This window comes from Python bivittatus, unplaced genomic scaffold (assembly GCF_059951505.1).
Source record: "Python bivittatus isolate LINGU-HERP-01145 unplaced genomic scaffold, Pbiv_v1 ctg000340_np1212, whole genome shotgun sequence".
NCBI lineage: Eukaryota > Metazoa > Chordata > Lepidosauria > Squamata > Pythonidae > Python > Python bivittatus.
Genome location: NW_028277056.1, coordinates 14929714 through 14944584, shown reverse-complemented (window position 1 = coordinate 14944584; position 14871 = coordinate 14929714). Strand labels below are relative to the sequence as shown.

The following is a 14871-nucleotide window of genomic DNA, read 5'->3' as shown; positions in this document are numbered from 1 at the left end:
GGGTTCAAAACATTCACAACCCAAAGGTAAAAAACTGTCTTTTTCTGCATTTAATAAGGTACAGATACCTTTCATTTGTATTGAAGGGTACAAAACGTGTGCTTGTGCATATTTTTGAGCAAAGGATCTGATATAAAATATACATTTGAAGTTCATGTCCAAAACCAAACAGTTCACCAGTAACAACGGACGGATCGTAATAACTCACTGCTAATGTCATGGTGACCCTTACATTGTTCATGTCCATAAGATGCTGGGTCTTCCATCTGTTGAGTCATGTTAAACAGGAACAGATTGGTTTGTTCCCATTTAATGTGACCCAAAGCAAGAATAAAACAGCAGAATGTGGCTGCTTAGAGACTATGCACTTAGCCTTCAAGTATTCCGATTTCTTTTATTAAACTTCCCACCAAAATGCAAATGTAGATAATGAAGTTATTTCCAAGATACATTTAGTTGACTGTTAAGAAGAAAGGAATAATCAAAGAGAAATTCAGTAACAAATGATCTGATGGCAATACTTGTTATCTTGCCAGATTAAATATGCCCTGCCGTTCTTGAGGTGATTACAGCCGCTCATTCTGTCTGAAGGCCATTTTATAAGCTGTTCATCTTTTACACCTGCAAAAGGTTTTAAAAAGGTGAAAATTGATTTCAGACTGTATTTTAGAATGGGGATTATTTTTTTTTCTCTTATTAACAATCGAAGGTGCAGAATAATATTCCAGTAAACAGGTAAAATATCTCTGCATCCATCCTGATTAGGTCTGGTGTCCTTTTATTCTGTTTGGAGGCTTGGCTGAGTTAGGGGAGAGTAGTTTATTGGAACGTCATAGTGTACAAGAAGTAGAAGTAGTGAACTTTTGAGTAGGCTGCCAAGTGGTTTGGAACAGGCAAGAGTTGCTTATCATCTCTCTTTTCTACTTTCATTTCATGCTGGCTGTTTTTGATGGCATAGCGTGAAAACAAGATTGTTGCCATTGCCTTTTCTTTGCCCAACTTGATCAATTGTGACTTGGGGCAGCATAAAGTCAGTCCACAAGTAAACAGTCGCATTAAAAACAACCACCAAAAAACAGCCAGGGATCCAAATTTAATATTACATCCCTCCAGATGGGACTCCAGTCAACTTGGCTTCAACACCCAAGGAAAGAACCATATTTTTAATGGCTTTCTAAAGGCCAGCAGAGATGGGGCCAACAGGATTTACTTCTCTGTATATGTTACAGCCATTATGGCAACTTTTCTATGGTACAAGCTGTGTCCTGAATAAGTTTGCATTAGCTTTGATTGCATCTCACTGATTTGGTGGAGAGTAAAGTATGTATGCATATAGCTTATTTCCTCTTCAAAATGATTGGATTTGGAAGTTCTTCCAGTTGGATGGAGATACCTCAATTCTGAGTTATCTGTTAAAGCTGTGCTTCAGACCACTTCACTGCATTGTATTTTTTTTTCTTTCTTTTTCTTGCAGGTCAACATAACTATCTATGTGCAGGGCGGAATGACTGCATAGTGGATAAGATTCGTCGGAAAAACTGCCCTGCGTGTCGCTTGAGAAAGTGCTGTCAAGCTGGCATGATACTTGGAGGTAGGCACTTTGAAATCTTTGATTCATGGAGAGTGATCGTTACAAGTATCTTCTGCACTGAAGGCGCCACTAAACTGGATCAGGGTACTTAGGATCTGACAGCCTTTAAGTCTTGCTTGGTGATCCATTCCATTGTCTGTCTTAGATTTTGTGATTCATGTCTTGAAGTATATGTGCCGCAATGCCAGTTGCTTTGCATAACATTCCCACCCTGTGGCATGCATAACAGACTGGGATGATGTCATGAAGAAGCTGTAATTATATACTTGCATGATGGCATTGAATGCAAGTATATAAGTCATAGCATTTGTGTTATGACATCATCATCCATATGTTGTCTTTTCCTCCCCCTTGCCCTGCTTCATGATCCCAAACCTAACATGTAATAACACCATTATATCATTCAAACTGTGAAAACTACCATGCACAAGTGAAAGGGGGCATATTGATCAACCTATTCTGGTGGGACATAATTAATTCCTTGTATTAGCATGGAAAACTCAGGCCTCAAAGAAATATTCAGTCTAAAAAGTGGACCCTGCACATGTGGGAAAAATGCTAGGAAGAAAAAAAGCATTATAAACCCAAGGACTATTTGGGTGGGTAGGCCTGGATGAAGAAGATGTTCAACCAATTTTGTAAATCAAATTTAACAACAATTAGATTAGAAGTCATTGCATTTCCAATTTAATTGAAATTGAAATAGTAGATTCATTGTGTTGTTTTCAATTTTATTCCATTAGATTTTAAGATTGGGAACTATGTTATGATTTAGTCACTAGAATATGAGCTCATATTGTGTTCTCAAATATCCAGAGATATGAAAATTTGGCAGCCCAACTTAATGGAGTTTAACAATGTGAGGTTTCTTTTATTAGTAATTTAAAAGAAAAAGCTTTATACATCAGAATGATAGTCATTATAAACAAATTGAATCTACAATAAATGCAATTGTTTGTTTGTTTGATTCATACTCTATTTTCCTGCTCTGTTAGAGGACATCAGTTCAAAGTGGTTGCCAGCCATTCTTGCAAAAAAATTCGTTCCACTCCATTGGTTCTCATCCCCTCTCCCAAGAGGTCTGAGCCATATAGTCACTAATAAGGCTCAGTTCTCACTGGACTTTGGAATAATTTTCCTTGGAAGATCTTTATATGTATTTAAATATGTATTGACATAAATACTGCAGTTCTTCTGGGCATGCGGATACCTCCCTGTTTATGGGTGGTCTTGTTTTGGCAGCAGGAGAATGAGCTCTCAGAAAAAAAATTCTAGTGTGCCGTTTCCACATCAGAGCCATCATTCTTGGCATGCTATTTGTGTATCGCAGGGCCTGCTCAATTTGTGGGCACGAAGTTGCCTCTGAACTCCTTTTTTGTGGGTTCCATAGAAGCTGTTGAAGCTTATCAACAAAGGCATTATGTAATTCCCATTGAACAAGTTTAACAACTGAAATTAAAATTAAAAAATCTTGCCAAATTCCCACAGTTCACTCTCCCCGAAAAGTTGGGCTCTGCCAATTCATGCCTTTACTTACCCCAGAAACAAAGTTCAGAGGAAAACATCTATTTCAAGGCAGTAGCAGTTATGAAGTGGACTTTCTCATTCATTCTTTTCTTTCTCCCCTTGTGATCTTGGATGTATAATGCCTATAATGCTGTAAGAAGCTATCTGGTCCTCCAGGAGAAACTAGAATCATGAATGAAACCTTCCCGGAAGCTCCTGAGCAGGGCTGTATGCATCTTTAAGTTAAAAGTGGTTGTACAGGTTGTAGTAGTAAGAATGCCTTTAACTACCTTGGTCACATTCAGGATCATAATTTTGTCTAATAAGATGAACTGTTGCCTTGGCAGCGCATAGATTGATCTCCTACAGAGGGAAAAACAAGAACAACCTGTAATGTAGAGCTTTTTTTGCAGATGGTTTGTGAACTTCAGTTGGTGCTGAACATGGCAGCTTGGCTGCTGGTTGGAAAAGCAAGTTAGATACAGACTCTAATTCTGTAGCAAAGGCACTGGTTCCAGGCCCAATTCAAAGCTCTGAATAATTTCAGTATGCATTATTTGATCTCATCACAGCTACCTGAACATTAAGATCTAATGTAGAGATGGTTATTCTCTTCTGCAGAATACTGTGGATGTTGTGTCTAGTTTTGGGGACCAAACTTTAAGAAGGATTCAGATTTATTTGGAACAGGTCCAAATAAAAGTGATAGGGATAATCAGGTAACTGAAAATTGAATCCCACAAGGAGGGTTTGTAGTACTACATATGTTTTGTTTTGAGAAGATCAAGCAGGTGATCATGATAGCAGTCTTCATCTGAATAGCTGTCATAGAGAAGAATGCCATAGTTTGTTCTCTATCATTCCAGACTTTAGGAGCCGGAATAAAATAGAGATGGCAGATTCTGGATGACTGCTAGGAAAATGTCCTAACTGTAAAAGTTGTTTGAATGGGACCAGTTATTGAGGAAATATTGAAGAGATGTCTTTAAGTAGAAATTGTATTTTGTGGGGGTGTTCTAATTTCAATTCTGGCACTGAACAGAAGATTGGAATTGAACGCCTCGGTGGCTCCTTTCCAGACTGTTGTCCTGTGCTTGCAAGGTTAATTTGGTTATTAGACACAAGACATTGCATTTCCTTTCTAGTGGCTTCCAAGTTATAGATGGTCCTTTCCAGTAAAACATGCATGGCGAAGGTATTATAAGATCCGGAGCATATTTCAAACATTGTAATTATGGATAGCCCTTTTAATATGAAGTTGTGGACAGAGTATCTCTTAAAATGTTTTATTATGTATTTATTGAAATCCTGGCTTCTTTTTTATTACTGTTTGGATTGTTGGCCTTTGTTTAAAATAACAGCAATGCTGCTCTCTTACAGTGTCTGGATTAGCTTGTTTCTAAGGTACAGTGGTACCTCAGGATACGAACGGCTCTATTATCGAACTTTTCGGGTTTTGTGGCTCTGGCCACAAAAATTTACCTTGATGTGCGAACTCCGCCTTGGGGTACAGTCATTTTTCCGCCCTGACACGTGGTCTGCGGCCATTTTTCCGCCCTGACACGTGGACCGCAGCCATTTTTCTGCCCCTGACACGTGGTCCGCGGCCGTTCTCCTGCCGCGCCGCGCCCGGCCGTTCTCCCGCCCCTGATGTGTGGTCCGCAGACGCCAGAACGGATTAACGGTAATTACATTGAACCTTATGGGAAAATTTGCTTCGGGGTGCGACCAAATTCAGAGGGCGGAACGGATTAACCGGATTTACATTGAACCCTATGGGGAAATTTGCGTCAGGTTACGACCAACTCTGGATATGCCCAGAGTCACGGAACGCATTAAGTTCGTATCCCGAGGTACCACTGTATTATATGTTTTATGATACCATAAACTGTCTTCTAAGCCATATGCCTCAGTCTCCAAGTAAGTAAATAAATAACTTTGATCTGTCAGCTTGAGAGTTGAGCAGTCCATTCTGTGTATTAATTCTTACTAGCACCTTAAGGAAAGCATGATTTCTTTTAATGATTTTAAAAGCTAAAAACAGCAACATTTTCTCTGTCCGATGTATAATCTGGCTGAGATTTTTCCTGAACTAAAAGTGATTGGGAGCAGTCATTCAATTTCTGCATATTGAAATGAACAATGTCTTGGATTTTCTTCTCCTATTTTGGGATAGCAAATTAAACAAGAACAGGAAGGGCAAGATTTTCGAGATAAATTTAAAGCTGGGAGGTAAACATTTACTTTATTAAATGCACAAAGAGCCCAAGATCTCTCTCTCTCTCTCTCTTTTTCTCTCTCTCTCATTTTAAAAAAAATGTGCTTGCAGAAATGTAGAAATGTGAAGCTCTGTTCTTACATTTTGTAGTCCGCAGTTTCTGGATTGATCAAGTGACCCGTGTAACATTGCCCAGTCACAATATCTTTCCATTGAATTCTTCAAGAATGGAAATATGTGTGGGAAGACCTAATCATGACATACCTACATCTTTCTGTGGAAGTGTTGGAGATTGACCACCAGGGGCCAGTGGTGGGAGATGGAGAAGAAGAAAGGACTTCACACTGTATCTGTTTCTGTTCCTCAACTAGCATATGTGTGTGCACACACGCATGCACACACACCAACATACATACATTGCATATGGCAATGAAATAAAAATTCAGAGTATGGAAGGAAGGAGGCTTGTTAGAGCCACTTGTTAGAGCCACTTAGAGCCACTCTTCCAAACAACAAAGCCAAAACAACCCAACTATCCTAACCCTTTCTTGGCTTTTTTCCCGTGATTTTTTTTTTAAAAAAAATAAAAAGCCAGAGATGACAGTCACAAGGTAACTCTAGGCGGCTTACGTGTTTGAATGAAAAAATGGAGAACAAAACATAAAAGCCTCAATATAACACTTATCACCAACATCATCATCACCAGTAATAGCCAACAGCGCTTCATGAAAGAACAAAACCCAAAATGCAATAACAGGCAAGACAAAACTCTAATCAGGGAGCAGATCATAACACACCCTGTCCCAGGTCTAAAGATTTGTGAATGAACAGCAGAATCATGGTTGTATGGACCTCTGGAATGCCAGAATATTCTGATGGTATTTCTGAAACATTCTGTGTACTCAAGATCAATGTTCCTCAAAATAGGTTTGTGTAAGGTATTCCATATACTGTTAATTTCAGTAACTAAGCTAAGCACACCCAAATGAAATGATTGCAAATTCTTCCTTGGTTTATGTGATTTCCGATCCTTTTATTCTTTGTTTAGCTGTGGGCTGAATTTTAAATTGCAAGAACTTGGGGTAGGTTCTTACATCTTCTGTTCGATGCCATGAATAGCGATGACACTTTTTTATGAACAACTAACATAACTAACTTGTGCTGCAAAGAGACCGGGCTTAAGTCGTTCAACATTGGCCTGTGAACGGTAAAGGCAGGTTTTAATGAATATGACTCAACGACAACACCTGATTTTACTGATTTTATTTTATCTGGTTCAGACATTTGCTGATCAGTTTTAGCTCAGATTCTTGTTCTTGCCCTACTTTTGGTCTTATACATTTGCTATTATTACTTTAATCTCAGTTATGAATAACAGTTCTATCTCCATAATAGTATATGAAGGAGAATCCTGCTTTTTCCCCATATCAGTAGTCTCTAGAAGAATTTTGGGTTGAGTAATAATTTAGAAGGACAAAGTGGTTTAGAAAAGATATGATTAAATCAGTGAATCATTTCCTACAGAGAAGAGGTAGACTACAGAGGAAAAAAACATGGATGGCCTATACAAGTCATAGAGACAATGCTGTTTACCCCAAAGCTATCAGTTGACCTGCTGTTGGCAGAATTCACCTGGAGCATAACAACATTTTAATGTTGAACAGTCTGATTTTTAAAGAACTATGAAGGAAAATTGGTAAAAAAAAGTGAGAAAAGACTATCTTGCTCACAAAGGTGCCATGTATCAAAGGTGTTTCATAAAAGAGGAGAAGCAGTTCCACCAACATGCCCATGGAAACCTAACATGGAAGAGATATAGGAAAAAGGTGAAAATGGGCCACATTTCTCATTCTTGGCCTGCTAAACTTTAGTTTATTGGATTGGGAACATTATGTCTGCATACAGCCAATAAGTTCTTTATTTATTTACATTAAATATTTATTTACATTGGTCTGTTTTGGTTGTAATATTAAGGTAAAGTTCATTTCAACTGTAGTTTATTAAAGAAATCAGGATATCTATTTCATGCATGTCCAAACCAATTCTGTTTTGCATAATGTTGGAATGTTACCTCTCTGCCTCTTTTGTAATTATTAAGCTGCTATATGGTATAGCATGGTGTAATGCTATATGGTATAGCTAGTTTGGTGTATTGGTTAAGGCACCAGGCTAGAAACTGGGAGACCAAGAGTTTTAGTCCCACCTTAGGCAAAAAGGCAGCTGGGTGGTGACCTTGAGCCAGTCACTCTCTCTTAGCCCCAGGAAGAAGGCAATGGAAACCACTTCTGAAATCTTGCCAAGAAAACTGCAGGGACTTGTCCAGGCACTCACCAGGAGTCAACATTGACTTGAAGGCATACACATACACATGTGCGTGCGCATGCACACACATACACACACACACATATCAATGCTGTTTTAGCACTTTTCTTCAGCCTTGGGATCCTACTAGGACTTCCAGTCTGAGGACTTCAAGGGACATAGCCAGTGAGGCTGTGATATCATTGGAATAGGTGGGTTGAAGTTTTTGGGTCCTTTTTTGTATTTCTGGGATTTTGGAGCGGGTTTAAAGGGCAAAACTGGCATTTTAATTGGACTGTTTTTTATGTCTGCAGGGTTTAAGTTACCCAATTTTCTCTTTACTTTCTCCAAAACATTAAAAAAATTCAAGGCTGCAAACTTTGCTTAGTGGTTCCATGCAATTTATGGATTTTGATGTGAAAGCCAAGTCTCACACAGACACAAGCAAACAGCGTGATACCTGACAAGTCCATTACTAAAAAAAGAGAGAGGTGGAAACTGTCCTCCCACCCAGAAGAAAGTTTTAGCTTGTTAACACAGCACAGATAGAAGAGGGGTAAGAAGTTGAACCTTGATTTCACTATAAATAAAGCTTGCATTTTATACATAGCAGTTGCTGGAATATTTTCATAATAGCTTCATTAGCTTTTCTCTGTTTAGCAGAAGCTTTTGTATTCTTGGAAATCTATTCTTGTAGTCTCTTGCCTAGTTGGTTGAGAGAAGTCTGACATTTGGGAAGCCGACTGCTGAACTAAGGATTAGCTGAACTAAGGATTAGCAAATTCTCTCACCAACTGCTGAAATGGAGAAGAAATGTGAAGGACATTATTGGAAACATGGGGTGCTTTTGGCAGATTCCTGAACAAAAAAAGAAATCCATTATTATTACTTCCTTTTCCTATTCATAAGGATTTACTGTTCTTTGTAGGAAGTTGAAAAACCTGGGATTTGCCAGATGTTGCTATCCTGCAGCATTCTATATTCTAGCCAACATAGTCAACAGCAAAGGATGGTGAGAATGTAATTTAGCAACATCTGTTGAGTCACAGGTTCTCTTATCTTCCTGCAAATAAAAGTGAATGAGTGAGCAATTAAATAAAGGTAATTAAATGAATTAAATGAAGTCAGTTCACGAAATTTATTGATGTAAGGTTAATCTTGATTTTGCTTCTTAAGGAAGAAAAATGTGCAGTTAATTATTGCACAGAATTTAGTGCAAATAATGGAACTTGAGGCTCAGGCCCATGTATAGTTGCCAAAGACCATAGGTGCCACCCAGTGTCCTAAGAATACTTCAGGAATAACCTTATTAACTATATTTAATTAATGTAATTTAATCACATGTAAATGAAGTCAAATTTAGATTTTCTCCTGGATTGATGCACTTTATCCTGGCTTTGCCTCCGTTTAGGGTGTGACCCCAAGCAGTCTCTTTTATAACCACCACCACCAAATTTGAACAGCTAAATTTAAGGGGAAAAAGTGGATGGACAATACTGATGATTTCAGAAGGCTTTTAGGTCAACCTGTTCAAATATCTCTATTAATCATTGCTTTTTATGATCAGATATATGCTTTGAATATATCTCCATCATAAAGTATGGATAAAATCAGTCTTAAATCCTATTTAAGGGGGGATTGATTGACTGATTTAGTAATGCTTCTGCAAAGCTAGGTAGCCAATTTGTAGAAAGGGGAGCTTGTCATCAAAGTCTTCCTAATGAGGGGTAAGGGTTGTCTCACTAGGCACATGGAGGAGGAGGTCTGCAGAACCACCAGTAGATCTTCCGGTTGTTTGAGCAATTTCATTCAGACACAGAACAGGGACAGAGCTAAGATGAAGCCACTATCCTACATATAGAGGTAACAGCAAATACAATTAATTCAAGGTAAGATTCAAAGTGTGATTTGTAGTCTTTTTTAAAACCAGCATACAAGCTGGTACTAGTAAGGCATGGTCAAAACAGAATATACAAACAGCCCAGCATTAATTAAAAATTATTTTTTTATGCAATTATGACTGTTGCATCTGAATGTCTTTAAATGTGCATGATTCAGATGATGCCGTTAGGTACTGCTTAAACACTTCAGTGGAGAAAGAAGGCAACCAAACGCTAGCAGCAAATTGCTTTTAAAAAAAAAAAAAAAAATTGTTCATACTTTGTTCTAAATATTTGTTAAATGCAACTCAGGATTTGTAATAAATCTGAATCAGTAGGAAAGCTATGCTTTCACAAGGATTCTGTGCTTTGCTTCCTGAATCAGTGCATATTTGTGTCCTATTCCCAGGGTGTCCATTTTTGAGTCAGGGGGCATTCTTGGAATTTATACTCTCACAAAATGATTTTCAGACTGGGTGTGGCCAGGCACAAATCACCCGTTTACCAGAAGCCGAGTAAAAAGCTGGGTTATAGTCACCCAGTGTTTTATTTTCTAAGATGTCTTTGGGGGTCAGTAGGCACTGTCACTGCAGATTGTGCTTTGGTCTTCAATATTCTGGCTTCCACTACTTTTAATTAAAAGGCGAACATACTACCTCTGGTTGGAGATACTGATTTCTGTGACATTAGCTACCCCAGGTATGTTTAGACTTACTGCCTCCATGGATTTCACTGTAGCTATTATACCATAACATCATTGCACCGTTTGAGAATGTCATCCTTAGAATTATGCCTTTCTTCACTATGGAAGAAAAATCTAGCAATATGTCTTTGCAATTCAACCCAAATTAGATTCCATTCCACCAACTTCTGATCTGGAAATTGTGCCACAAATCAGGAAGTGCAGTATCCATGATGGAATGTGGCCAAGTGGATTTTGAATCTATTTCTATAGATCATTAATGTAAATATATATACAGAGGCAAACTAGTATTGTTTTTTTTCCTGTTGGATTATAATTCTGGTAGCATCATTTGCAAACTACAGTAAATCTCAAATGGTTGATTTTAAAATCAGTCTTCTGTCTATACTTTGGTCTGAAGATGTCTTGATAAAAAATATATAACTTCTACAAGAGATAAATATTTTCCAGCTAGCACATGCCATTAATATTTAATTTCAAAAGTTAATTAAGTGTGAATGTAATTACTGAGCTATGTGATATATAACATTAGAAAAACAATTTCACTAACCTGATTTAAAACTCTGATTAAAGTATTTTCACACATATGTATATTTAAACTGCAGTTCAGTTACAACATTCACAAATCATAGTGTGTGCAATAAGATGAAGCATGTTTTATAGATGAATTGTTAAAAGTCTCTGTTCAATAGGTTTAAAATATGAGTTAATAATGCAAGCAACACCCTGCAATCTTACATCGTTATTAACGGAAGCTACAGCAATTGTGAACAAAAACTAGGGAAAAATGTTTATATGTTTCAAACCTCAATAGTTCAAATAAGTTATTTTAATACATTTCTCAGCAAGTGGGATTTGAAAGAAATTTATTACTTTTCCATACTCCAGATTTTAGAAACCAGAAACAGGAAATGCTACATGCAAATGATACATGATATGAGAAATAAAATTGATTTCTAATTCTAAGAATATAACTTATAGTCTATGGATATGTTTAGGCTGCTAACATGGATCAAGTATCCGTTAACACCCCTTGATTGATTACCTGCCATCAAGTCATTTTCGACTCCTAGCAACCACATAGGTAGATTTTCTCCATGACAATCTGTCCCTAACCTGGTCTTTCAACACTCATCGCCACTGTCATTGAGTTCATCCACCTTTTAGGTTGTCCTAAAACATGCTGCCAAAATGACACATCTTCATTCAGAGTATGAGTAAGACATCCCAGCTCTGTTACTGCTGTTATTATTTTATAATATTATTTATTTTATCAATATCAATGTCATTAATCATTAGTATTAATGATTCACTATAATATGTATTACTTATTTTATAAACAACATGTTATGCAATTAGGAGTCTGCAAGGTTTTCATTCCTATGTACATGTGAGCTTTTGTGTGTACAGTACAGTTTGTGTGCGTGAAGCCTTTCTCCTTAAGTCCTTGGCATTGTGTACATCAGTGTTGTCCAAACTTGACCACTTTAAGATGAGTGGACCAACTCCCAGAATTCCCCAACTTCTGGGAGTTGAAGTCCACTCATCTTAAAGTGGCCAAGTTTGGACAACACTGGTGTACATGGAGTTGGGGATGGAGGCAGTGTGTGAAGCCTTGCTCTCAGGTTGACTAAACAAGTGAACCTCCTGTCTGAAAAAGACTATTGTCCAATGACAAATTTTTGTTTCTCTAGTGTCCCTGTTTTGCCGGGTAACACTAGTATCCTTTTTCAGCATTTGAGAATTTGCCTAGTTGAGAGCATTTGGGGTGAAAGGGGTGGTGCAAAGCAGAGGAAAGGAGCTTGCAACCTTCTTTCGTTCTCTGATTATTCCTTCTTTGCTCAGAGAAGGTTTGGTATCATGGCAGCAGCAACAGAGTTCTGATCTCCATTCCTATTTTATTTCTAAAGTGCTTCTGCTGAAGCTTGGTGTCCCTTTCCCCAGCCTGACACTTTCCAAATGCAATTATGTTGTAACTCTCAGAATGTCTAGCTAGTATGGACCTAAGCTTTAGCATGATTTCTGGGAAAACAGAGAGTTGTAGTCCCAACACGTCCTTGAGACAGAAAAAGAGAGCAAGAAGGAAGAGAAGTTGCCAGTGCAAATCCTTTTCCATGAAATCATAGGTAGGATCAAATTTCAGCTGCCAAAATAGCTGCCTCCAGTTTTTGATCTGCAGCATTTCAATCATCTGTATTCTAGCAATCCTTCTTCTAAAATATGTTTGAATTACATGCAAGAAAAGATAAAGGGGAAGATCCTCCAAGTCATATATTCCTTATGTACTAAAATGTGGGTATATAATTTATATAATGTTTGTGTGTATGTTTAGATGAACAGCCTTTCAGTCCTTCTCAAACCACTTTCACACATACAGGATTGATTAGGCTTTTTTTAAAAACTACCTTGACATTTATTTGGCCATCAAAACAGTACAAGATTGGTTGGTTCTATGGATTTGGGAGTCTAAAATTCAGAGAAAACCTTCAGTCAGTTCAATCCAACCTTTCTGCCCGTAGTTGAGCAGAGAACTGCCAGCTGCTATCATTCGTGATGGCCAGTGAGGGCAATCTTGTCCCGCTCTGCAGTTTCTATTGAACCTCAGCAGGCGGGTGTTCCCTCTCTTCTGCCCCCCATATATCTCTGCACACATTTGCCCGTTGTTTCTCTAATAATTGTTAGAGTTGATTTGAGGGGAAACTGGGGACAAAGAGATTGATTGTTGAAACATATTTTAAGAAGGCCTTAAATGCCAGTCATTCTCACAACAATCCCCCATTCCTGGTTAACCCCTGTGACTTACTATCCTAATGCAGTGTTTCTCAACCTTCACAACTGTGTGGACTTCAACTTCCAGAATTCCCCAGCCAGCCATGCTGGCTGGGGAATTCTGGGAGCTGAAGTCCACACATCTTAAAGTTGCTAGGCTTGAGAAACATTGTCCTAACACTGTGTGACCAATGATATTTTTATGACTGTGTGTGAGGGTGTGACTGAGCAGAACAACTGCTTCACAGAGATGGAGACCCTGGAGGCTTTTTTGTCTCTTTTACTACATACAGGTATATTTATGGGTGTTAGGAGGAAAAAAATCCAGAACTATATACAGTGTGCCCAAACTTCCCTGTAGAAAGTCTCTTCCTTCCTCCTGTTTCTTGAAAGGCTCCAACTTTTTCTACCTCTTGTGCAAAGCTATTTGCTAGCAACTCCCCATTGTGTTGCTTAGCTACCAACTCCCTCCTCTTTTCACTAAGAGAGGTAGGAAGGAAATTGGCTAATTTTCTCGGAGGTGTGCGCCCCTGCTTTGGGACTTCCCCAAGAGCTCCAGGCATCTCTCTGCAGACAGCTTTCTCTCTCTGCCCCCATCTGAATTGGGTTTGGGGTGAAGGACGTCCCTCTGTCCGGGTCTTCCCTTATTTTCTCCCAGAGGAGCTTCCAGCCAATGTCTTTGCCCCTCCTCTCTCGTTCAGGCAGCGGCCTCTGCCCACTCCAACAGTCTAGCACACTCACAGCAATGTCTCTCTCCAGCAACTTCTCACATAATCACTCCACAAGCACATTCTGCCTGGATGTCTTAGAGCAGAAACCCTCAAAGTGGCCACGTGTCTCTACATCTTTCTTCTCTCTCCCTCTCTCCAGCTCAGACTGGCAGCATCTCCCAGGACTTTAGCACCCCAATACCTGTATACTAGGTTTGGCCAAGCAGAAGGCTGCTTCCTCTGCCCCACAGCGGTCCAATTAACAGCCAGGGCAGTTCATCAGCCCTTGTGACAGCTGCACGTCAAAGCCATTCCTCAGCTTATTCTCCCCATTTTTCCCCCCTTTTTTCTTCTGCTGACTCATGCCAGCTCAGCAGTAGCCAGAAAACCCACATGCCACACCTATCATGTAAGGAATTGCACATTTTAGCACCTTTCCATGACTAGGAGTTATTGCAGGAATCGGAAAGTGGGGAGTGAAATGGGGCAAAGCAAAAATCCCCACCAGTGGAAATATAGGCCCCTCTGCAGAAGACATGCATTTCCATTTCTGAAGATTTTTTACAGGTCACAACTGCATTGCCCCATTTGTGTCATTAGTGGCAGTGCGGGGAAATATTTTTCCAGTGTCAGGACTGCACCACTGTCTGTAAGAGTCCTTATAATATTCCCAATAGATGAGTTTTTTTAAGTCAGTGTTTCTCAACTTTGACAACTTGATGTATGGACTTCAACTCCCAGAATTCCCCAGCCAGCATGATTTAGATCACTGTAGGGATGATGTAGAATGAATATTGTATTTAGAATGGATTGGAAATTCTGCTTTTGCAATATTGCAGTGGGTTGAAAATGATCCAGAAACTCAGTGAGTACAAAATCAATCAATCAATCAGTTTATTACAGTCATAGACCAGTACAACTAAAAATGCACATAACATGTCTACTTAAAAATCTTAGATATAATAATATCAAGTAAAATCTATATCATAATTATAATTTGGCCGCCTAAATGTTATTTATACATGAAGTCAAACGGCCTATCCTATAGTGTAATTATTACTCCTTAAATTATGATATCCTACAATTATTGATCGGTGATGATAAATGATAATATCTAAAATTGAAATGTGTTGGTGATATTTCTGTCTGTTTTTTCATGGTCACCTACTTAGTCCACCCCTACCAAAATCAAT

The 14871-nt window shown here is 38.7% G+C and overlaps 1 protein-coding gene across 2 annotated transcripts in view; it reads left to right on the top strand.

Annotated features, from left to right (window-relative positions):
- PGR (progesterone receptor) overlaps positions 1–14871 on the top strand; it is a 91921-nt gene that overhangs the window by 30856 nt on the left and 46194 nt on the right. For both annotated transcript variants that reach the window (XM_088140606.1, XM_088140607.1), the window contains exon 3: positions 1475–1591. In XM_088140606.1, the coding sequence (XP_087996732.1) occupies positions 1475–1591 (117 nt within the window). The remainder of the gene's footprint in view (positions 1–1474; positions 1592–14871) is intronic.